Genomic DNA, 25,967 nt, shown 5'->3' with positions numbered 1-25,967 from the left:
CAGAAAAACTAGTACAATTTCCCTATACTCTGCACCCATTTTCCTCTGTTAACATCTTATACCAGCATGATACCTTTGTTACTATTAATGAACTAATATTGACACATTTGTTATTGACTAATGTCCATAATTTATTTAGATGTCCTCAGTTTTTGCCTGATGTCCTTTTTTCTGTTCCAGGATTGCATCCAGGATACCCCCATTGCATTTTGGAATCATGTTTCCTTAGGTTTCTCTTAACTTTCCTTGTTTCTGATGACCTTGAAGTTTTGAGAAATACTGGTCAAGTATTCTGTAGAAGCCCCTCTTGGAATTTGATGTTTTTCTCATGGGTTTTGTGGCATCTCACAGAGATGAGGTGCCATTTTCATCACATATTAAGAGTATATACTATCAACTACTTCTTGTCAAAAGTAACTTTTTCCTTTATTATGGAAAAATTAGAAAATGCAGATTAAGAAAATAGAAGAAAATTAAAGGCAACATTACCTCACTTTACCTGCCATGAAGAAAACCACTTCAACATTTTGATGTATAATTTCCATATTATCTATTTTGTATATTTCTAAAAGAAAATAATATTGAATGTATTGTTTTAATGTGTTTTTTTAACTTAGTATATTCTGAAGTCTCAAGATGTCAATAAATATTGTATATATTTAGAGATGGATTTGTAGATGAAGCAACTATAGTAATGCACTGTTTAATTTTTTATGATAAGTAATACAATATTATTTTATCATAAGCATCTTTGTAGTCAAGTCTTCATTCACATCTTTATTTCCTTAGGATGTGAGTGAATATCCTCGCTAGGAGGTGTGCACATATTTGAGGTTTTTGATACATGCTACCAAGCAGCTCTGTAGTTTATTACCCACATTGTGTGGCAGTATCTATTTCTGTGTATCCTAGCTGGTACTGAGAGTTTTCCTGTTTAAAATTTTTATGCAGTTAGATCCATCACTCTCTAGCTGTATGATTTCTTGATGGGATTTTTCTAGTAAGTTTTATAGTTTTGTTTTACTTTTAAAACCTTTTAAAATTGAGACAAGTGCATGAAACCTAAGTGTATAGCTTAAACACAGATTTTTAAAGTGAATGCCCATGAAACCACCCCCCAGAAATAAACGCCAGCAGCTGTACATATGCCTCTTCCTAGTCATAACCTTGAAGTTAATGACTATCCTAAATGCTGTAGCAATTGTTTTCTGTTATCTTGTAAGACCTAATCATACCTAAACACTATAGATTAGGTTTGCCTTTATACAAAGGGTAACTCATACATTAGATGCTCTTTTTCTTCTATAATTTTACTGAGATGTATTTAAAATACCATAAAATTTACCCATTTGAAGTGTACAGTTCAGTGATGTCTACTATATTGAGAGTTGTGCACCCAGTACCATAACCTAATTTAGAACATTTCAATAAACGTTTTGGGAATGTTTCCCCAAAAAGAAACGCTTTACCTACATTCTTCATTACCCCTTCTTGTCCTGACAGCCCCAGGGAATCACTAATCTGCCTTCTATCTATGGATTTGCCTATTCGGTATACTTCACATGAATGGAATTGTATAGTATGTGGTATTTTGTAGCTGGCTTCTTTCATTTAGCATAATGCTTTCAGAGTTCATTCACGTTGCAGTGCTTCATTCTGTTTTGTAGCCAAATAATATTCTGTTGTGTGAGTATATATCACATTTGACTTAATCATGCATCAGCTGATTGGACATTTATTTGGGTTGTTTCTACTTAGGCTATTATGAATAATGCTACTGGGAACATTTGTACACAGATTTGTGTGGATATATGTTTTCATTTCTCTTAGATAAACAGTTGACCCTTGATCAGTGCACAGGATTAGGGGCACTGACCTGCTGTGCAATTGAGAATCTGCATATGACTTTTGACTTTCCAAAAACTTAACTGCCTACTGTTGATCAGAAACCTTACCAATAACATAAACTGTTGATTAACATGTATTTTGTATGTTATGTGTATTAATATATTTTATTCTTACCTTAAAGTAAGCTAAAGAAAAGAAAATGTTAAGACAGTCATAAGGATGAGAAAATACATTTACGAAATGTACCGTATCAAAAAAATTCCATGTATAAGTGGATCTATGCAGTTCAAACTTATATTATTCAAGCAAGGGTCAACTGTATATCTGGGAGTGGAATTGCAGAGTGATGTGGTAATTCTGTGTTTAGCATTTTGAAAAATGGTCATGGTGTTTTCCAAAGTGGCTGTATCATTTTATGTTCCCACCAGCGATATATGAGGGTTCCAGTTTTTTTATATCCTTGCCACCACTTGCTATTTGGCTTTGATTTGCCAATGATATAGTTTTTATTTGATGGCTAATGATGTTGAACATCTTTTAATGTGTTTTTTGACCATTTGTATGTCTTCTTTGGAGAGCCCTCTTCAAATCTTTTGCCCATTTTAACATTGGGTTGTCCTTTTTTTTGGTTTTGAGAGTTCTTTATATATTCCAAATACAAATCTTGTGTCAGATATATGATTTGCAAGTATTTTCTCCTGTTGGTTGTCTTTTCACTTTCTTGATAGCATCCTTTGAAGCACAGTCTTTACTTTTATGAAGTCAAACAACATATTTTTTGTTTAGTTGCTTGTGCTTTTGATTATCTAAGAAACCACTCTCTAATCCCAGATCCTGGAGATTTATACCTATGTTTTCTTCTCCAAGAGTTTCATCTCTTACATTAGATCTTGGATTCATTTTGAATTAATTTTTACGATATGATATGATGTAGAACTTCATTCTTTTGCATGTGATATCTAATTGACCCAGTACCAAAATTGTTTTGACATCCTTGTGAAAAATCAGTTGACTCTAAATGGAGGGTTTATTTCTAGGCTCTCACTTCTATCCCATTGACCTGTATGTTCTTATGCCAGTACCATACTGTCTTGTTGGTGTAGTAAGTTTTGAAATTAGAAAGTATGAATCTTTCAACTTTGTCTTTTTCAAGATCGCTTAGGCTATTCTGGATCTCTTGCATTTCCTAATAAATTTTAGGATTAGTTTATCAGTTTCTACAAAGAAACCAGCTGGGATTTTGTTTGGTGTTGCATATAGTCTGTAGATTAGTTTAGGGGAGTATTATAATCTTAGCAATATTGGGTTCTGATTCATGAACACAGGATGTCTTTCCAATTACTTAGGTCTTTCATCTCTTTCCATATACTAATGTATTTTGTATTTTTGTGGTTTTCAGTGTGTTAGAGTCTTATACCTCTTTTGTTAAATTTACTCCTAGTTATTCTCTTGGCTATTCTTTTTTGCTGGATTGTTTTCTTAATTTTATTTTGAGGTGGTGAATTCCTAGTGTATAGAAATAACATTTAATTTTATATATTGATCTTGTATCCTGATACGTTGCTGAACTTGTTAATTTAGTTCAAATAGTTTTTTAGTGGATTGCTTAGAATTTTTTTTTTTTTTGGTATAGGATCATATCATCTGAAAATAGAGATCATTTTATGTCTTTCTTTCCAATCTGAATGCCTTTTATTTTTCTTGACTAATTGCTTTAGCTAGAATCTCTAGTAAAATGTTGAATAGAAGTGGTAAAAACTGATACTCTTGTTTTGCTCTTCAACTCATGGGGAAGCATTCAGTCATTCTCCATTAAGCATTAATGCTAATCCTGTGTGTTTTTCATAGACATAGATGTTCTTTAGATTTTTTTTCCACTTAACATTTTGTTGTGAAACTCATGGCGTGGCATATAACTGTAGCTCATTCACTTAGATATACAAATATGTATATGTGTGCTTTATTTATGAATAAATGAATAGTCTAGTTTATTTGCCATCCTACTAACCATAGATTCTTTATGTTACTTCCTAGTATAATGTGCATACATTCCTGTTGGGTATATACATAGAAGTAAAATTGCTTGTGGTATATGTGTTTCATTTTAAGAGGTATTGGAAACTCTTTTCCATAGTGGTTGTTCCAATTTACATGAGAAGTGTATGAAAGTCTTGGTTGCTCTGTCTCTTTGTTAACACTTGATATTTTAAGTTTTTTACTTTAAGCCATATAATGTGTAGTGATATTTTATTGTGGTTTTAATTTGTATTGTCCTATATTAATGAGATTGAGCTCCATTGAAAAAACTGTTTATTGGCTTTTGGGTGTGGGGTGTGTGTGTGTCTGTCAGTGTATGTGTGTGACTTGTTCATGTCCCTCTTCAATTTTTAAATGACTTTGTGTGTACATGTGTTTTGTTGATTTTTAGAAGTTTTTTTCTTTTATAAATATCTATTCCACATATGAATTCTTTGATGGTTATATGTATTGTAAATATCTCTCATTTTTAACCTTTTGTCTTTTGATGAATGGAAGTTTTTTTTTTTTTTTAACTTTAGTCAAATTTATCATTAGTGCTTTGTATGTTCCCTTTAAGAAATCTTTCCTGTTGGGGTGCCTGGGTGGCTCAGTTGGTTAAGTGACCAACTCTTGGATTTGGCTTAGGTCATGGTCTAGAGTCCTGGGATCCAGCTTTGTGCTCATTAGGGAGTTGACTTAGTGATTCTGTCTCTCTCTCCCACCCTGCTCATGCTCTTGCTTACACTTTTTCTCTAAAATAAATAAATACATCTTGAAAAAAAAAAAAGAAACCTTTCCTGTTAGCCCTATGATGCCTTCTAAAAGCTTTAATGCTTTGCCTTATATTTTGTTTTTACCATCGCTCTGGAATTGCTGTTTTTTGTTAGGATTTTTCTGATTATTCTTGATCCTACATTCAAATGAACTTTATGATTAACTTGTTCTGCTCCAGGAAAAAAAATCCTGAGAATATTTTTATTAGGATCACATTAAACTTATACATTGACCTAGGGAGAGTTGATATTATAATGATGTTGAATTTTTTTTATCCAAGAATATACCATGCCTTTTCATTTACTTATATCTATTTTTGTCTCTCAAGAATGTTTTAGTTTTTTATATTTAGGTTATTGCACAATTCTTGTAAAATTGATGTATTTTTACAGTAGTAAATAGGGTATTCATTTCTATTATTTCTTCTTGAGTATTTTTTGTACATATATACACACACACATATATGTGTGTGTGTGTGTGTATATATAGAGAGAGAGTTATAACCTTTTTTTTTTTTTTTTTTAAGATTTTATTTATTCATGAGAGACAGAGAGGCAGAGACATAGGCAGAGTAAGAATCAAGCTCCCTGTAGGGAGCCTGATGTGGAACTTGATTCCAGGACCCCGGGATCATGCCCTGAGCCAAAGGCAGTTGCTCAACCGCTGAGCTACCCAGGTGTCCCTAACCTGTTACTTTCTAACTCTTACTGTTTGCAGTAATTTTTCCATTATATTTTAGGTTTTTCTAGGTATAATTATATTAATAGCAAATAATGGAGATAATTGTGCCATTTTTGTTCCACTTATGCTCCAAATTGTTTTCTCTTTAAGGTTGCATTAGAGGTCCTCTGTTTTATTTTATGTAGATATTGATAGTATAAATGCTGTTTTTCAAAGTGACCATACTATTTTGCATTACCAAAAGCAATGTCTGAAGTTTCAGTTGTTCTACATTGTTGTTAAAACTTAGTGGTGTTAATCTTTTTAATTTGAGCATTTGTAATGTGTGTAGTGATAATCTTATTGTGGTTTTAATTCTTTTTTAGATTATTTATTTATTTATTTGTGAGAGACACACAGAGAGAGAGAGGCCACAGGCAGAGGGCGAAGCAGGCTCCATGCAGGGAGCCTGATGTGGGACTCGATCCCGGGTCTCCAGGATCACACCCTGGGCCCAAGGCAGGCACTAAACCGCTGAGCCACCCAGGGATCCCCTGGTTTTAATTTTTATTTACCTAATGACTAATGATCTAAGGATCTTTTTTTTCTTTTTCTTTTAATGTATTTGTTTATTTGAGAGAGAGGGAAAGAGGGAGAGATTGCACATGCACAAGGTGGGGGTGGGGGGGAAAGGGCAGAAGGAGAGAGAAAATCTTAAGCAGGTTCAGGCCCAGCATAGATGGAGCCAACACTGGGATTAATCTCACAACCCTGAGATTATGTCTTGAGCCAAAGTTAAAAGTTGGATGCTTAACACTGAGCCACCTAGATACCCCTAAGCATCTTTAGATGTGCTTTTCTTTCTTTTTCTTCTTTTTTTCCTGATGTGTTTACTTGCTATTTGTATATGTTGTTTGGTCTTTATATATTCCAAGATACAAGCCCTTTATCTGATATATATATATGTTGTGAATATTTTCTTCTACTTTCTGGTTTACCTTATCATGTTCTTAATGGTATCTTTTGAAGAGCAAAAGTTTAAGTTTTTAAGAATTCAAATTTATTAGTTATCTCTTTTGTAGTTCATGGTTTTGTGTTCTAATGTAACCATATCACAAAAATTTTCTTAAGATTTTAGAAATTTAATAGTTTTACCTCTTACATTTATATCTATGATCCATTACGAATTAGGTTTTTAATATGATATGAGGTAAGGATTGATGTCCATTTTTTTCATAGCAATATCCAGTTGATCTAATACCATTTGTCAGCAAAACTTTTCTTTCCTCGTTGAATTGCTTTAATATCTTTGTTGATAATTAATGGACCATTTGTGGCCTCTTTCTGTACTCTCCATTCTGTTTCCCTACTCTTTTTGTTAATACCAGTCCTGATACTGTAACTTTACTGTAAGTCTTGAAATGTGTTGGACAAGTCCTTCAACTCTGTTTATTTTCAAAATTGTTCTGAGTATTCGAAGATCTTTGTATCTCAAAATAAATTTAATGATTAGCTAATCAATATCTCCAACAAAATCTACTTGAATCTTAATTGGAATTATGTTGAATCTATAGGCCATTTTGGGGAGAATTGATATCTTAAGAAATTGCTATTTAATTATACATAAATAAAGCTGGAGGGGAAAAAATGAGTCTTCCAATTTCAGGGCATATGTTATACATCTCTCTTACATCTTTAGTTTCTCTACAGTAATGTTTTGTAGTTTTAGAGATTTCCCTTTGGTAGGTAACATTTTTCCTTTAGTTTGAAGAATTTTCTTTAGCATTTCTTGGCAACAAATTCTAGGTGTCCTTATATGAAAACGTCTTTTTATTTGCTGATTATAGAATTCTGGATCAACAGTTCTTTTATTTCAGCGTGTTAAAGATATGTTCTTCTACTATCTCTGGCCTTGGTGGTTTCTGAAGGAAAATCTGTTATTTGGACCATTATCCTGTGTGTAAAGTGTCGTTTTTCTTTTGTTGTTTTAAAGAATTTTTTTCCTCTTTTCAGCATTTTGGTTATGATGTGTCTGTTTTTTGTTTTTGTTTTTTTCATTTCATTTGGGGTTTACTGAGCTTATTGAAAATGTAAATTTATCATGTCTTTTATCAAATTTGTGAAATATTGACCATTATTCAGATATTTTTCTGTCCTTCTTTCTTCTGTCCTATTCTAGGTCTCCAATTATGCAACTTAAATTTTTTTATATTGTCTGACAGTTCCTGAGACACTGTTCTTTTTTTTTTTTTTTTTTTTTTTTCTGTTTTCACACTGGATAATTTCTACTGAGCTATTTTCAAGTTTACTCATTCTTTTCTTTTCTTCTGTCATCTGTTTTATTAAACTTATCCAGTGAGGGTTTTTTCTTTTTTTTAAGTATTTTTCAATGATAAAATTTCTGTTTGGTTCCTTTATAGTTTTTATTTCTCTGTTGACAATTCCTATCTTTTCATTCATTTTAAATATGTTTTCCTTTATTTCATAGAATAGAGACATAATAGCTACTTTAAACTTTGAAGACTCTGTGATAGTAGCTCTAGCATTTGTGTCATCTATAGGTTTTCTTTTTTTCTTGCAAATTGGTCCCATTTTCTTGGTTAGTTGCATGTTGAATAATTTTAGATTATATACAAGGATACCTTGTTTTATTGTGCTTTGCAGATACTGCATTTTCTTTACAAATTGGCAATCCTGCATCAATCAAGTCTATTGATGCCATTTCGCCAACAGTGTCTGCCAATCATATGTCTCTGTGTCACATTTTGGTAATTCTCACTATATTTCAAACTTTCTTATTATGTTTGTTGTGGTGATCTGTGATCTATAATTACAACTCGCTAAAAGCTCCGACAATGGTTAACATATTTTAGCAACAGAGTATTTTTTAATTAAAATTCGTGTATTGTATTTTAGGCCACACTATTGCTCAACTTAGTTGACTATTCATTTGGGTCACTTTATTGCAATATTTGTTTAATGTGGTGGTCTGCATCCAAATCTGTGATACCACTGTGGTGTGCTTGTATTAGATGTTAAGATTTTTAGGTTGCGTAGAAGCTTGTATGGGTGTTTCAGATCTCAGTTTATTTGTCCAAGCCTTTGCCACATTGGTACCAATCTGTCCTTGAATGCATAGCTCAAGAGTTAGTCATTGTGAGATTTGTGTGTGTGGTTCAAATTTCAGTTAAATTCTCCAAATATTTGCTCTGTTGGCTTGTGGGTCTATTCTGTGCATGTATACATAGTTCAGGGTTTTGACTGAGGCTTATACGTATTTATGCACAGAATTCATGACTCCTTTCTCTGATTCTCTCCTCTCTAGGAGTTTTCCTGTGCTTTCTATCATTGGTTTTCAGCAATTTGATGTTAATATAACTTATGGTGGTTTTCTTCATTTTTTTTACTTGAGATTCATTGAGCTTGTAGGTTTTAGTAGGGTTTTAGTTTTCATCAAATAGAATTTTGGTCATTTAAAAATTTGGGGAGGCACCTGGGTGCTCAGTCCATTAAGCATCTGCCTTTGGCTCAGATCATGATCCCAGGGTTCTGGCCCCACACTAGGCTCTTTGCTCAGCAGGGAGTCTGCTTCCCCTTCTTCCACTCTCTGTCTCCCGCTCTTGCTTGCTCTCTCTCTCTCTCTCTCTCTGAAATAAATAAAATCCTAAAAAAAAAATTTTTTTTCTGCCCCCTTCGTTTCTTCTTTGATAAGATTTCAGGTACAATGAGCTTAGAAAGCTTAACATGCTCAATATATTTCTGTTTTACTCGCCTTTCTGTGTTTAATTTTGTAGGATTCTATTGCTATGTCTTTATGTCTGATGATTTTTTCTGCAATATTAAATAAGCTGTTAATCTCATCCGGGATATTTTTCATTTCAGATGTTATAATTTTTAGTCTAAGTTCAGTTTGGGTCTTTTTTTTTTTTTTTTTTTTTTTTTTAGTTTGGGTCATTTTTATATCCTCTGTTTCTCTCCTCACTATGTTCATGCTTTTTTTCTTGCCTCGAACATATGCAATATATTTAATTAATTCTACTGCCAGCATCATTGCTGGGTCAGTTTCTGTTGATTGATTTTTCTTCTGGTTATGGTTTATATTTTCTTTCCTTACTTGCATGCCTCATAAGTTTTGATTAGATGCTGCACATTTTGAATTTTATGTTTGAGATGTTAGATTTTTGTTGTATTTTTAAAAAATATTGTTATTCTTTTTCTGTGACACACTTAAGTTTCCTGGAATCCATTTGGCCCTTTCACGGCTTTATAGGTTTTGTTGGGTCAGATTTAGAGGAGATTTTATTTAATCTGGGGCTAATTTGGCCCCATTACTAAGGCAATATTTGATAATTTGTGAATTTGGAGACCTTTCCAGTATGGTTCATTGGAATCCCCAATATCCCCAGCTCTATTCATTTCCTATGGTTCTTTCCCTGGCCTTGCAGTAATATTCTCACATGGATATACAAATATCTAGAGCTCTCTTTCTGTGTAGCTACCTTTCCCATAGTATTTCCCTCATCAAATTCTAGCCATTTTGGCCTTCCTAAACTGAGCTCTACAACTTGGTGAAATTGCTAGGCTGCTTTTGGCTTTTCTCTCCCTGTGCCACAGGCTGGAAAATTCCCAGGGAGAAAGCAACAGCAATCAGAACTCACCTTGTCTGTTTTCTTTTTCTGAGAGATCATTATGCAGTGCTGCCTATTGTCTAATGATTGAAAACCACCATTTAATATATTTTGTTTGGTTTTCTAGGTTTTCTTTTTTAAGGCAGGAAGACAAATCTGGTACTTTGAATCCATTATGGCTAGGAGCAAAGTTCTAATTTCGGTTCTGAAATATATCGAAACTAAAGTTGGAATTAAATTAGCATAGCCTTTATTTTTGTTACTTTTGCCCCAGTTGCTCAGATAACCACCCAGACTTGTGTATTAATAATAGAGATACAGAAATTGTTAAGATGACTAGTATTTTACTTTTCACTGCCTCCTTTATTTTCATGTTGTTTCTCATAGGGTCATAAAGGGCATGCATATATAGCATGCAACTTAACCAAAAACAAAAAAAGCATGCCATATTGAAGTTCACATGACTGAACTCCTTTCAGTGAGGCAGGCAATCTAAGCATAATAATAGTCTTCTTATGAATAAACTTACTTCTATATATGGGGACATAGCAAAAATGATATCCTTGTTTAAGACAAAGCTTAAAATTGTTTTTGAAATACTAGTGTGTAGTTGTATAGGTCACACAACTTGGTCGCAACTGCAGTTAGTCAGGGAATGACCATGCTTGATTTGTTACTTGCTTTAATATTAAATATGATAATTTCTCCATTAGCATTGTACAGCAAGAAGAGCCAAATGATGAGCTTTCCAAAGATGAGGTCATTCTGAAGCTGAAAGCAGAAGTGCAGCGTTTGCTGGGTAGCAACTCGGTAAAGCGTCATCTGGTGTCTCAGTTACAAAATGATCTCAGAGACTGTCGTAAGAAAATTGAAACTCTTCAACAAGCGGAGAAAGATGAAAAAAGCATCAAGGTTGAGGTTTGTAGAATTTGTAGAGTTAAAAACGCATCTTTAAAAGCTTTAATTAAAAAACATGCTTATAATCTTCATGTTTATTTATTTTTTTTATAAATTTTTTTTTTTTAAAGATTTTATTTATTTATTCATGATAGTCACAGAGAGAGAGAGAGAGGCAGAGACACAGGCAGAGGGAGAAGCAGGCTCCATGCACCGGGAGCCCGATGTGGGATTCGATCCCGGGTCCCCAGGATCGCGCCCTGGGCCAAAGGCAGGCGCGAAACCGCTGCGCCACCCAGGGATCCCAATCTTCATGTTTAAATCAAACCTTTCTCTTCCAGGGTTTCATTTGACATTATTTAGAAGTCCAGTATAAAGAAAGGAATGCCACATAAAGTAATATATTTTCTAGTTCCTTTTGGCATCTTGTAAATAACATGCTAATTAGGTGAAATTCCTTTACCACAAATCCAGGAAGTAATCTATGTAACAAATACCTACATTTCCTCAAGATTGGCTTATACCAACAGTGTTCTAGTCTTAAATTCTCCACAACTAGATCCTTTAGCACTTTGTCCATGAGATTTCTCTGGCCCATGTTCCTGTAATAAGCTTCATTCTATATAAGGAAATTAATTATGTAGTAGTGATGTTATGAGTGGGAAAGGTGCAGAAACCAGTTAAGTCAAAATCACTGAATCCACTTTTATATCCTTCAGTTAGTGTCCTCATTTTACAGATGAGGAAAAGGAAGCTGGAAGAAAATGTGACACTTCTGAGGTCACAGAGTCAGTCTTAAGGCAAATCGAAATGAAAACACTTGACTAGTGAGTTGGTCAAGGTTATTTCCCCAAGATCTTTCTATCACAGAGATCTTTACCATTGACCTCATTTCATAGTTGCCTTTTCACCCTACCATATGTCCAACTCCCAATCCATCTATGGTCTCAATAGAAAAGGATACATGTAAGACCTAGTAACTAAAAGGAAAGGGAAGGAGGAAATGAATGTGGGTGCTATATTCCTTTTCCTTCTGGATGGAAATGATATTTTACTTCCCCCTTTATTACTGTTTTATCTCCTAATCCTTTAAACTAGGAGTTGTATTCATTAAAATGATCCTATTAAATTATGCAAGATGTTTTATGATGTTTATTATTATGAAATTTTAATTGTATCAGTTTTCCAAAAAATAATAGTGTGTTTTCACTGTTAAAGTTCTGACCAGTCTGGTTCCTTCTGCTGAGTAACTGTATTTGATAAGTACAATGACAATGTTGATTTCAGTGTTAATAATCAAATGAGAAAGAACCTCCCTTCCCCCCAGCACATGTAACATCTCTAAATCAAGCTGTCTTGTTTCCATGTTTTTTACAAAAGATGGGAATAAACCCTCATGTTTCAATTTGTGTTAGAGTTGGTTAGTTCAAGTGTTTTGGTGAGAGTAGCCTAAGATTTAGGAGAATAGGAACCTGGTTTAGAGTTTGAACTTTAGCTCAGGTGTCCATGGTTCTTTCTTTGTTCTGTACTGGAATTACTGATGGCATTTGCTCTACAGATATACATCCACGTATGTAGCAGATGATGGTGGCCGTGTCTTATGCTTTTAAAATTTTAACTTTTGCCTCCATAGTATGAAGAGAGCTATCTCATTGTTGAATATTTTTTGTCCGGCCACTCTTTTACCATAGTGATTTCTCAGCAGTCCACGTTTGGTTTTTCTTATAAGTGTGACTTGCCAGCCTCTGCTGCTTATGTCTGTCTTGCTTCCACTTACTATATAGGGATTTCTTGGGAGTATTGATGATTTTCTGCATGTTTGCTCAGTAAATCCTTGTTGAATTAATACACATATTGATCCCTTTCTAGAGGGGGGAAAGGGAGAGGAAGTAGTAATTTAACCAACATACTTTTTAGATAAACACTCAAGTTCATGGTCATCTATCTAATTAGTTCATGGACACCTTCAAACTATGCCTTTGCTTATTTCCCACATCTTTTCTAATGAACTTTCTACTTAGTCTGTAACATTAGAAAGCAGGGTTGGGAAGTACATGGAAAAAGAGCAAATCATTCAGCTGAAGCTTTTTTTTTTAAATCTACTCTATGCAAGGTCTTGTGGGATTCAGTGAAAGAAACAATGGCCATTCCTTGAAGGAATTTAGAATCTAGAACAGCACTATCCAATAGAAATATAATGGAGCTACATATGTAACTTAAAATGTTCTAGTGATTCCATTAAAGTAAAAGTAATGGTGAAATTAATTTTAATAATATATTTTACTTAACCCAATATATTCAAAATATTATCTTCTCAAAAAAAAATAAAAAAAAAAACAAAAAAAAAAACAAAATATTATCTTCTCAATATGTAATCAATGTAAAATTATTAATGGGATGGTTTGCATTTTTTTTTATTTGCTTTTTTTATGATTGTGCCAAGTCCTTGAAATCTGACCTGTGTTGTCCATTTATAGCACATTTCAATTTGGATAAGATATGTTTCTCTTTTTAAAAATTATTTATTTAAATTCAATTTAATTAACATACTGTATTATTAATTTCAGAGATAGAATTTAGTGATTCATCAGTTTCATATAAAACCCAGTGCTCATTACTTCAAATGCCCTCCTTGATGCCCATCACCCAATTATCCCATCCTACCACCCACCTCCCTTCCAGCAATCCTCAGTTTTTTTCTTGTAGTCAAGTCTTTGCCTTCCTGTTTTTGTCTTAATTTATTTTTCCTTCCCTTCCTCTCTGTTCATGTTTTGTTTCTTAAATTCCATATATGAATGAAATCATATGGTATTTGTCTTTCTAGTTCCCTCTAGTTCCATCCACATCATTCCAAATTTCAAGATTTCATTCTTTTTGATGACTAATATTCCATTATATATGTGTGTATGTGTGTGTGTACATATACATGTACATATATATATATTTTCCCCCCAAGATCTTTCTATCACAGAGATCTTTACCATTGCCTTTGTGTATATATACCATTTACATTTACCATTATGTGTGTGTTTATATACACACACACGTATATACAAACACACACCACATCTTCTTTATCCGTTCATCTGTCAATGAACATTTTTCAAGTGCTCAATAGCCATCTGTGGTTAATGGCTACTGTATTCAACAGTACAGATCCGGAGGGAGATGAACATGTATAACTTTGTGTAATAAGGATGATACTGGTTGCAAAGTGCTCTAAGAAAGAATAACTAACCAGGCATGGTTGTAGGGGAGATGGTAAGGCAAACCTTAGTGAGGTTTTTAAGGAGGGAATATTTGATCTCTATCCTGAAGGATAAAGGCAGGAGAGAAGGTAGGAAGGAACATGTCAGACTTGAGCAGAAGTATATAAAAAAGGATGTAACAAATAACTGGTATAACTAGGGAGTAGGGCATGTGTCTAGAAGTCTATATTGTATAAGTTTCAATCGTCTGGAATCTTTGAGGCCAAAAACATATAGATGTTATATCAATTTTTGGAATAATATAGCTGGCATTAAATCCTGAGGTTAATGAAGTAATGTTGAACTTCTCTGCTTGCTATAGGGATGTTAAGAGAAAGAACATGTCAATTTAAACTTCCTTGGATATCTTTTTAAAGAGAACTAGGTCATCAAAATCCTTTCCTAAAGCCTTTCTAAGTATTGAAAAGGGCAGCAAAATATTTACTCTGTAATCTTAATTAGCATGTTTCTTTTATGAATGTTTAAAAGTATTTGGTTGTATTTATTGCTTTATAACTTTGTAGTATATTTTATTTTTATTCATATCCATCTTATATAGAAAAATTAAAGATTATCACAGAAATTCTGTTGTTTTTGCTTTCATATCATTTGAGTATTCAAACAGTACTGTTCTCTGACATTTCCAGGATCATTAAGATGAATATTAGGAACTTGTCCATATGTAGCACTATGCACTAATTGGGAGTGAACTAAATTCTATGCTGTTCATTCCAGTTGAACAACTGGGCCTTTAAGGTAGAATGTAGTAAAGTCCTTAGGAAGATAAGTCTAGCAGTCAGGATCCATATCTACACTGAATTTTTTGTTAGCATAATAAATAAAACATAGAGGCCTTTTTGTATCTGCTACTCAGTGGAGATCATTACCTAGCCACGAGCTGTGGTTAAAACAATACTCTGATTCCAAGGTACTTGATAGGCAATGTTCAGTAGCCAACTCAGAAAGTTCTTATCCAGTCTTTTTAGACATAGAAATTAGGAAGGTAATGTAAGAATTGGTATATTACATGTCTTTTTTTCTTCAAGGTAATATCTTTAGTATTCTGACTTTAGAAAGAAGTTTCATTGTAACATTCAAGTGGTCTTTTTCTTTTTAAAGGTCTTTTTTTTCTTTTAGATTTTATTTATTTATTCTTGAGAGATAGAGACAGAGACATAGGCAGAGGGAGCAGCAGGCTCCCTGTAGTGAGCCTGATGCAGGATTCGATGCCAGGACTCTGGGCCCACAACCTGAGCTGAAGGCAGGCACTTAACCAACTCAGCCACCCAGGCAACCCTTAAGTAAGGGTTTTGTGCTGATAGGTACAAGTACCTAGTCCGTGTGTGCCTGCAGTGTGATAATATGTCAAAACAGAGCGTAATACCTAGCTGTGAAAATTGGTTTCCCCTGTCATATCAGTATGACGTTATTTTCAATCATTTCCTTTCATAATAATATAAAACTCACCAATGGGGAAGGAAGCACAAATGAATATCATAAACTTTAAAAAGTGGAGGCCAAGTTAGAAAAATTAAAGCCATTCTAATGAGTCAGTAAAATCCTTGAAAGTCTCATTAGTACCTCTACATCTGGAGAGAACCTCACAGAGTAGATATTCGTAGCTCTTCTCTCCTCTGGCTAGCGTAGAAGCAGTGGCTTCTGGACAATGATGGCAAGTGAAAAAGGGAAAATCAACAACTGGAGCAGTCTCCCTGTAAAGAAAAGTGGAGGCTAAGAATCAGAAGACTGAACCAGAACCTGGGTGTTCTGTTACCCTACATGTGAATGAGATACCCGTACCTCCCCAATGAGGAGAATGAATCTTGATACAGGATATTTTTTATACATTGTAAAAGAGAGCTCAGACTTCAGGTAAATACATAAACCAACAAGTCAAATGGAGTAGATATTTAAAAAAAAAATCTTTGTGGCCCCTACAATGAATAAATAATTCACAAAGGTAGATAAAGAAGACACTTAGATGGTAAGAGTAAAATGTGAAATAGTATAAGCAGACAAATCTGGGAAGATGAAAAACGAATTATGAAGGCATGTTAAGAGGTTCTGCTCTGATGGCAATGCAAGAAATGCAAATGATAGCAGGTGTTGGCTACCCTTTCCCCATAAAATACAATAATTACTTCAAAACAGTCATTGCCCTTGGAGGCAAAGAGAATTGGACAGATTCTCACAGATGGACTACCTGACAATATACATTTGCATGATCTTGTGGGAAACAATTTGCCAAAATTTGTCATGAATCTTAAAATACTGTACTTGTTGAATAAAATACAGATCTATGAGTTAATGCTGATTATATAAATAAGTACAGAAATAAATTAGATGCTAAACATAGTATAAGATAAAAAAATAGAATATTTGCATAGTCTCATAGTATCTTTTCATAAGATACTTATTCCTAATAACAAGTAGAAAAATTGTAACTTTACAGTGAAGGTTCCTGCAGATATTACCTTCATTTATTGATCATAATCAGTTGATGAAACACACTGACGTCATGTGTTTCCTGAAGAGCACACACATCACTTCTCTGGCATTCATGCTATAAACAGATGACCTGAATTTAGTAATGAAGTAATATCAGAGAAACCTACATTGAAAGGCATCTTACAAAATAACTAGTTGGCACCAAAAAGTCTTAGTTTTTTTTTTTAAGATTTTATTTATTCATGATAGACAGAGAGAGACACAGGCAGAGGGAGAAGCAGGCTCCACGTGGGACTCAATCCCGGACTCCAGGATTGCGCCCTGGGCCAAAGGCAGGCGCTAAACTGCTGAGCCACCCAGGGATCCTCCAAAGTCTTAGGTTTGAAAGACAAAGACTGAACTGTCCCTAGATTGAAGGAGACTAATCAGACATGACAACTAAATGCCATGTGGAATTGTTGACTAGATCCAGACTGAGAAAAAGAACATTAGAGGAAAATTGGAGAATTTTGTATAAGGTCTGTAGATCACATCTGAGTTAATTTCTGGTTTTGATCATTGTATTGTGGTTATATTTGGATACAGCGATAAAAGTTATGGAAATTATTTGTGCTGTTTTTGCAATTTCTTTTTAAGTATGAAATTATTTTAAAAGCATAACTTAGAATTTTTTAAAAATCTGAAAAGCTTTTGATTTCTTTTAACATTTAGACTAAAATAGATACCTCGGAAAACCCAACTAATCAATTCTGGCCTGGCTCTTCTAATTCTGATATGATTGTCAAAGATGACATTCTGCGATTTGAAAATGAAATTCATGTTTTACAGCAACAAAATCAGGTAATTAAAAGTCTCCTGTATTTTATGAGAATTTTTATGACCTCATTAAATTCAAAGGATATAACAGACTTCAAAAATCCAGAGGTAATGTGATTTAGTAGATAGGTTTATTAGTAGGTGAATAAGGATTCCAGTTATTTTCCATTATTGGTCATGAGGTAGTACTTTCATCAGAAGGTAAGTTGGTGTAATTCCAGTTTCCTGTTTATAGAGAAGCATGGCTACTAGAGGTGTTCTTTTCTTGACCAAATAGTTCAACATTGTTTATTTATATGGTTGTGAAGATTATTGAATTCTAAGACTTAAGACATTGGTTAGCTAATACTTCTCTCGTTTAATGTTTTCATTTCATATAGTTCAAAATGAGTACAAAATTTTAAGTCTTAGCCCTACCAGAAAGCTGCTTCTCAAATGATTCTCTACTCTTAGAAGGCTTAAAGAGACTTTGTAGAATGATGAAAATGATACATCATCATTACAGGCTAGAGATAAAGCACAGAGGATATTAAAAAATAAGATTGGACACATCAATGAAAATGATGTTTATTTCCTCTACTGTATTCTTTTGTATATAGGAACTTAAAGAAACGGAAGAAAAACTGAGAAATACAAACCAAGACTTATGTAATCAGATGAGACAAATGGTACAAGATTTTGACCGTGACAAACAGGAAGCTGTGGATAGGTAAGGAGTATATGGAGGTCTAATGCCTGCCTCCAGCCTCTATCCTCCTTCCCCCTGTGGCTAAAGAAAAGATTCAAGAGAAGTTATGGAATGAACCCTCCCTACTGAGATCTCAGACTGAAGAAGATGAGTCTCTGGCTTCTCAAATTAGAATTCGGAACACATTTTCCATGGCAGTGATGTTATGTAGTGGGTTGGGTTCTATATCACCATCAAAGCTGTAGTTCATTGAAATAGTATAGCTTTATGGTTTTTATAGACTATCTGGGAAACTATTCTTTATAAGGAAGAAATCTGGAAGAGAGTATGTCTTCCAAATACCAAATCATAAACTTGGAAACAGATTTTTGGAACATAACTTACTTGTGAGTTGAGTACTGCTAGTATTTATGTTTAGTATAGATACCTTGAAATTTTGGAACAATGTTATTTCAATTAATTTTTTGTAAACAAGTCCTCAACCAAAGACTATTATCTGTTTGAAAGACTGGAGCATTCTCCTACCCATGTTGCTACCCATGTTTTTCCTACCCACGTTTTTCTCTAGAAACATTTGAAGAAAGAAAATTTTGAAGATTCTTTAAGCTTCTTCATTGGGAATTAATTATTACCACTTTTGGTTGGAGCAAACCAACCTGACTTTAATTATAATATGTATTAGAGGGAGGGAGGGAGTGGGTAGGGAAGGAAGAAAAAAAAAAAAAAGAACAACAATTCATCTTGGTGTTTCTAGTAATGCTAGGTACTGCCTTAGATTCTGCTGTCTGCTCTCTTTTTTTTTCTAGATGTGAGAGGACTTACCAGCAGCACCATGAAGCCATGAAAGCCCAAATACGTGAAAGCCTGTTAGCAAAGCATGCTTTGGAGAAGCAGCAGCTCTTTGAAGTTTACGAGGGGGCTCGCTTGCAACTTAGGTGAGAACAAGAGAGTATAACTATCCTTTAAGCTGTAGAGACAGCATTCACCTGTTTTGTAGTTGAGAGAAAAATTATTTGCAGCCCTTATATTTTTTGTGGTCATTTAGCTGCTGGTTTTGTGTATCCAAGGTCTGAGTTAGATAAGATGAATAAGGAGATGGCTGCTGTGCAAGAATGTTATCTGGAAGTGTGCAGAGAGAAGGATGATCTGGAATCAACTCTCAGGAAGACCATTGAAAAGGAGCAACAGGCGCAGGAGCAGAAGGTATGGGAAAAGTTCATGTTATGTTTGCTCCATCTCATTCCTCTGGCTTCACTGTTGTCATAGAAACCAGTACACTTGTTCTTTTGTGACATGTGGAAGGCATACATAGAAGTAAGTCCCTTTACTTTTGGCTGTATCACACCAATATAGCTCATAAGGCATAGAAATCTTGAGATGATTACTAAAATCTTAGTAGAAAATGACATCCATATAGAAGAAAATGATTCTTCCTTATGTCTTTATTCTAAGAGCCAAAACTGGGCTAAAAAATAAATGAATGAATGAACGAATGAATGAATAAGTGAATGAATGAATGAATGAATGAATGAATGAATAAACAAGAGTGGACCTGGGTCACTGTGAGTCTGAAACCCAGGGATCCTCAGTTTGCAATCATTTGTTGGCTGCAGGTGAACCTACCTAGTCCTGTGAGCACTGCATACAACATTGGCTCAGAAACATTTTTCTCCGACCCATTTCTCTCTCAGTACCTAAGTGTCATTTTATTCTTCTGGGGGGAAGGGCAGGAATTTGAACTTGGGACTTAAGACAAAGAAGGTGGTGGTATGGAGCCCTGGAGAGCAAGGTCACACTGTTAATGTGACCTCTTCCAGGGAAGTTCTTGTTTTTAGGGAAGCTGTACTCCCTCCTCCTGCCCGAATCCAAGTTGCTGTTGGTGAGTGTCCAGAAGTAAAATCACATGTAAACAGTCATCCCTCTTTTCTTCCCTGTCCTGGCCAGAGTCTCATCCAGACACATGTCTGATTTTCCCTTCCACTTTGGACCAGCTGACAGACCACAATTTGAAAGCCACCTGCGTCAAGATTAGAAAATATTTTTAAAGGCTTGAGTGAATGTTCTATACAGAGCCTTTTCTGAACAAAGTTCTATATATTTCTTTAAAGACTTTATTTTTTGAGAGAAAGAAAGATAGTGATAGAGAGCAGGAGAGAGTACAAGTGGGGGAGAGAGGCAGATTCCCCACTGAGCAGGGAGCCTGACTCAAGGCTGGATCCCAGGACCCCACAGATCACAACCTGAGCTGAAGGCAGATGCTTAACTACCTGAGCCAGCCACGCACTCCTGAACAAAGTTATATAAAAGCAGGCTATTGCTACTACAGACTTAAAAAGAATAGTAAAGAGCAGATGAGGAATTCAGCTCATTTAATATTTTGATTATTTTTGAATAGAAAAACATGTCATGTATACATGTCATCTAATGGAAAAAGAGCTTCTAAAGAGCTATTTTAGTTAGTGCTGGCAGTTTAAAAGTTAGAAGGGATCTTAAATTACTTAGAAATTAAGGATTTAGCTTTTAGTAATGTTTAAAAAAATTGAAATAGATCTCTACTATGATTCTTTTTTTTTTTTTGATTCTTTCTTTATAAATATATAAATTGACAAGAACAAAAGCAATTCTCTCAAAGAGGTCATTCTTTTCAGGAATATTTTCTTTTACTTTTAAAGAATCAATTGAACTATAAAATTGGATCACATAAATTGGTCACTTGCAATGAACAGCTCTACGATGTTGGCTCATGAATGCTTGTACACAAGGACAGAAGAAAAGTTAATATTACTATTTGGCCCTTCCAAAAAAAGCTTACACGATATATTTTTTTTCTTTGAAAATTTTTAATGGTCATGTAATGAAATTGACTTTTTTCATTTGTTGTAGCGTTCTGCACTTTTTTTAACATAGGATTTAATGCATGTATAGAATGATGAAGGTACAGAAGACTTATCACCCTGCAACACTGCTTTGTGCTAGCCCTGTGTAGTTATATCCACCCTCATTGAAAGGGCCAGAGTACTTACCACATTAGAAGTATATATAATTCCTCCCTTCTCTGGAAATACTTTAGTTTTTTATTTAGACTTACATAAACCTACTATAAAACTTACTAATCTTTATAAGCCAGTCAGAACAGAACTTTAAATTTAAGAGAATTTATTTAATCTTTTCATATCCTCTAGAGGTAGGCAAAGATATACCAATCTGTTTTCCTAGGTAATGTTTCACACGCACACAATAGAAGAATCTTTCTAAACTCAAGCAAGCTAGGGAACTTTCAGAGTAGTCCTTTTTTGCAGGACATAAACCATTTTCCCTGCAATTGGCTTTCGGGTCAGTAACTTAGTCTGGATACAGAATTCATAAGATAGGCAACCCCGAGAGTCCTGGGGTGTATTTTCTTGTTCTGTATGTGCTCTTTTCTGAAATGCTTATTGAGTCAGGCTGTGGGTTAAGTAGGGGCTGAATTCCATGTTTTAGAACTTTTATTGACACACAGAACTTTGCTTACATTTTTGCCTGGCTTGTTCAGAGAATGGGAAAAGGTCACATACACAGAACTCTTCAGCCTGTGTATTAATAATCATTGGAGGTCATGAATTTTCAGACAAGGCAAAAGTGGGCAGTATTCCCATTCATAATTTCACTTCTATACACCTTAAGGCTCATTTATATAGTTGTAATACATGCTGAGTCTGTCCTTAGAGTTCTTTTGCTTTCTGGGGCATGCAAATCAAGCTTAAATATTTTAAAACTATCCAAAAATGTACTTCCTTTTAATGATAAAACTTTTAAAGTTAGATATACCTCCAGTATGTTCAAATGGCAGATCCCTGTGCTTGATAAATCTGTTACTTCTATAAAGAGAGGTAAGCAAGGTTTTCCCCACTGTGGTAGATTGCAAAAATGGCCACACGTTTTTCCCATCAGTGAATGCACGCACTAGTATTGTAGTATGAGTTTGTAGCTATTCTCAGTAAGAGGTGGTCTGTTTCTCACACCTTGAATCTGATCTTGGCCACATGATTGGCTCTGGCCACTGAGATGTTAGTAAACATTACGTAAAAAGAGCCTTAAAAATGCAAGCCATTTATGCATTGGGGCATACAAGCTTGATGCTCTGAAAAATGCAGTGACCACCACTGTGTGAATGATCTGGGATACCCTGTTGAGTGATGACACATTGACCAAGTCAACTTTCTAACAGATATCGAGCTAACCTCCAGACATGTGAATGAGACTATAGAGACTATATAGATCGTGTACCTCAACTGCCTGCAGAGATCAACAGTGTTGACTTAGGTCAGAACCACCACCCAGCTGACCCAGAGATTGATAAGAAATAATAGATGTTTGCTGTTTTAGTTTAGTTCTGTTATAGTTAAATTTTGGCTGGCTTTTTATGTAGTAAATCTACCTATGCACAAACAAACAGAAAATTGGTAGCAGTTTTCTGCTGTGGGTCAAAAGGAAATGTGGATACATATGGAACAACTCCTGAAGGATAGATATACACAGATAAGACAATTTGAAGATTCCTTCTAAAGTCAACAGAAAGTAACAGTGATATATGATATGATCCTGAACAACTTTCTCAGCCATGTAATTGAGACTGCCCTATAGCATTAGTACAACTATGGTTTCCATGACCGGATTGTGAGGAAATGGGTTCTTCAGTCACCAGTTTCCAACATCATACAACACTGAAAAAAAAATAGATAGCATCTTTTCGGCATGTGCCATTGGTGGAAAGGAATCAGATGGCAATTCAGACCAAAATAAGCCAGGTCAGGTGTGAACCAGAAAAAATCCAGACAACCAGGTAGTCATGACTCAGAACTAATGGTAAAGGGACACTGAACAAAAGCTCTCTTTTGAATGTCAATAGGTATGTGAAGTGTATACTTTTTTTAGCATTATGTCTTGTGGGCTTCAGTGTGATATTTCTCGTTGCATCTCGGTGAAACCTCCAGAGAACCGCTTTAAAAATTTTTAGATGGAAACTGTTATAGGTTAGTGGATCCCTGAGTAGAACTTTATTAGAGTTTTCAGATCAACTGGATTTCTAGAGTACATAGAGAATGTTATATGAATAGTTCAAATTATTAAATTTTATCTGACACTTGACAGTTACTATTTGATAATTCTTCAGCTAGTTTTGATAAAACATTTTGTCTTTAGTAATGAAAAAAACACCAATCTGAATTGGTGATGTTTTTGTGAGACTATCAGGAAAGCATAAACTGTTACACAAGGTTGCCATTTCAAATGCAGCAATACAGCAGCCTGGGATTGTGATAGCCAGGAAAGCAGTTTGAGAACTCTGGATACCCAGAAGGTGGAAAACAGGAAAAGGGAAAAGCAAGTTTTGCTGTTTCATAGTTTTGCCTAAGACAGACTGCTTGGATCCATCCCAGTACACTGTTGAAAGTAGAAAGTTATCATTAAGATATTATTCTAATAATGCTGCTTCCCCCTTCTTGAACGCACAGTTGACTCAGTAGAATTTAATATCATAACAAATAAGGTTCTAACTTGTTCAAGTAAGTAAAACTATTTTTTTAGATTGTTCAGTTTTAAGTTCATTAATTAGACTTAACCCAGTGCCTGCTTTGTGGAAAGCCTGGTGTTGATGGAAAAAACATAATAGAAGTTTTCTTCATAAGAAAAAAAAAAAATCATGCCATCTTTGTAGTGGCAATGTCAAAGCTTCCAGAAGGAGCATCTTGAGAACAAGATAGCCTGACCTTATGCAGTATACTCAAATCTTCCATGTGATTTATGTCACATTTATAGGGTCCAACAGTAACTTTCAGGGTTTACTTGAGAATATATTTTCATTGACTAAGTTTCTAAATCTCATGGAATTACTACAACAATGTCTAGATGGTTTTCAAACACAGCTGTGGTTGCTCTTTTGGCTAGCTATTAATTCCAGTTTTTGCTTATTTGAATATTTTTTCTTTTCATATGATTTTTCTTCTGAAAACAGATCAAACAAGAACTTATTCAACAGCTTGAAAAGGAGTGGCAGTCTAAGCTGGATCAAACTATAAAGGCAATGAAAAAGAAGACCTCAGATTGTTGCAGCCAAACTGACCAAGTAACCACTGCAGATGTTATTTCCAAGAAAGAGATGACAGCCATGATAGAAGAACAGAAGCGAAGGATCCGGCAAGATTTAGAGCAAGAAAAAGAAACAGCTATCAGTGGGGAGTTGAAGAAACTTGAGGTTGAATTAGAACTCAAATATTGTGAAAATATTGCCAAACAGGTAATATTATGGCTTATTATAGTAAAATTATTGAAACTGCCTACTAATGAAAACATGTAAAATGGTACCATTGAACTTGTTCATAACTTTATATTTTAAAAATTTTGTACATTCTAGGATAGAGAACCTCTTAGGTTGTTACTAAAATTTTCTTCATTATGTTTCTGTTACTCCTTGTTTTTTCTGTGTATTCTTTTTTTTTTTTTTTTTTTTTAATTTTTATTTATTTATGATAGTCACAGAGAGAGCGAGAGAGAGAGGCAGAGACACAGGCAGAGGGAGAAGCAGGCTCCATGCACCGGGAGCCTGATGTGGGATTCGATCCCGGGTTTCCAGGATCGCGCCCTGGGCCAAAGGCAGGCGCCAAACCGCTGCGCCACCCAGGGATCCCTTTTCTGTGTATTCTTTAAGTTTTCAGACTGCCCCATTGAGTTCAGTCTAAGCATTAGGATGCTTGAGGTTAAAGGTGGTGGTTTTACAACGGAATGAACCATAATTTCACTGTGAATCTTCGTATCTAACTTTATAGAACATACTCCACTATGTTCTATGTTCATACTTCACTATAAACTAATAGTTTAACTAATATAAACTAAATATAGTTAACTAATATAAACTAAACTAAGGTAATTTTAGATTAAGCAAACTTAAAGCAAGTAAGATATTCCCCGGTAATTACATTGAGACTTGCAGAGTTAAATCTGCAAGCATGCCCCATTAAATGGGACGTTGTCTGTAAATCCCATACATTGCCAGAAAGCAGTGCCATTGCCTTCCCTTGGATGTGCTCAGAAAGCTAGCTCATTTTTAACTGGGGCATATTACTTGGTTTCCAAGAAATGTCATACTGAGAAAGTATAGCTCTGTATTAATGGAATAAAGAGTTAATTTTTAAAAAATCTATATCATTATAGTGATTTTTGAATTTTTTTGGTTTCAGTATGCCTTTACACTTTTAAAAACTTACGACTCTATAAAGCTTTTCTCTGTATGTGTTATATCTATTTATTGGAAAATGAATATGAGAAATTTTTAAAAAACAAAAATACTGAAGCACACTTTCCATTGGCTGTCAGAGCAGTGACATTCCACATAGCATGTAGCCTCTGGAGCATTGTATTACTTACACATGAAGAAATGGGAGTGAAAAAAGAAAAGGTCTGAATATTATTTTGAAAATAGTTTTGACCTCACAGAGCACCTGACAGGGTATTTAGTTCCTTAGAGGTTCCTGGACCTTACTATAATATTATTTATTTTTTATTTACTATTTTAGACTTATAAAATCTTAGGATAATACCTAAAGTTTTAGAAAATATATTTAGCTTTTGATAAATACTTGGAATTCAGCCTATTTTTAAAATTGTTCTACATGATTTTACGGAATCCTTACAGTATAGGATGTAATGTATGTACAAATGTATGTAATGGAATTGAGGGCATCTTCAGTCAGTTAAATAATTTTCTGTAATGCTTAAGGTTTGAACAGAGTTAATAAAATGTTCTGTGGGCAAAGAGATGTATTATGGGTGCTGCTCTGGTGTATACAATCATAGATCTTATGAAGAAAAACAGCATGATACAGTAGGAAGGAAATATTTATTTATTTATTTATTTATTTATTTATTTAAAATTTTATTTATTCATTCATGACAGACACGCAGAGA

General features: G+C 34.4%; 1 protein-coding gene across 4 annotated transcripts in view; it reads left to right on the top strand.

Moving 5' to 3' along the window:
* CEP152 (centrosomal protein 152) overlaps positions 1 to 25,967 on the top strand; it is an 88,830-nt gene that overhangs the window by 36,080 nt on the left and 26,783 nt on the right. For all 4 annotated transcript variants that reach the window (XM_072808379.1, XM_072808377.1, XM_072808378.1 and 1 more), the window contains 6 exons: positions 10,643 to 10,847; positions 17,234 to 17,362; positions 17,938 to 18,047; positions 18,833 to 18,961; positions 19,094 to 19,229; positions 24,019 to 24,300. In XM_072808379.1, the coding sequence (XP_072664480.1) occupies positions 10,643 to 10,847; positions 17,234 to 17,362; positions 17,938 to 18,047; positions 18,833 to 18,961; positions 19,094 to 19,229; positions 24,019 to 24,300 (991 nt within the window). The remainder of the gene's footprint in view (positions 1 to 10,642; positions 10,848 to 17,233; positions 17,363 to 17,937; positions 18,048 to 18,832; positions 18,962 to 19,093; positions 19,230 to 24,018; positions 24,301 to 25,967) is intronic.

The sequence above is a fragment of the Canis lupus genome, chromosome 32, assembly GCF_048164855.1.
Source record: "Canis lupus baileyi chromosome 32, mCanLup2.hap1, whole genome shotgun sequence".
In the NCBI taxonomy this organism is placed as follows: Eukaryota; Metazoa; Chordata; class Mammalia; order Carnivora; family Canidae; genus Canis; species Canis lupus.
This window is presented reverse-complemented; position numbering and strand designations above follow the sequence as displayed.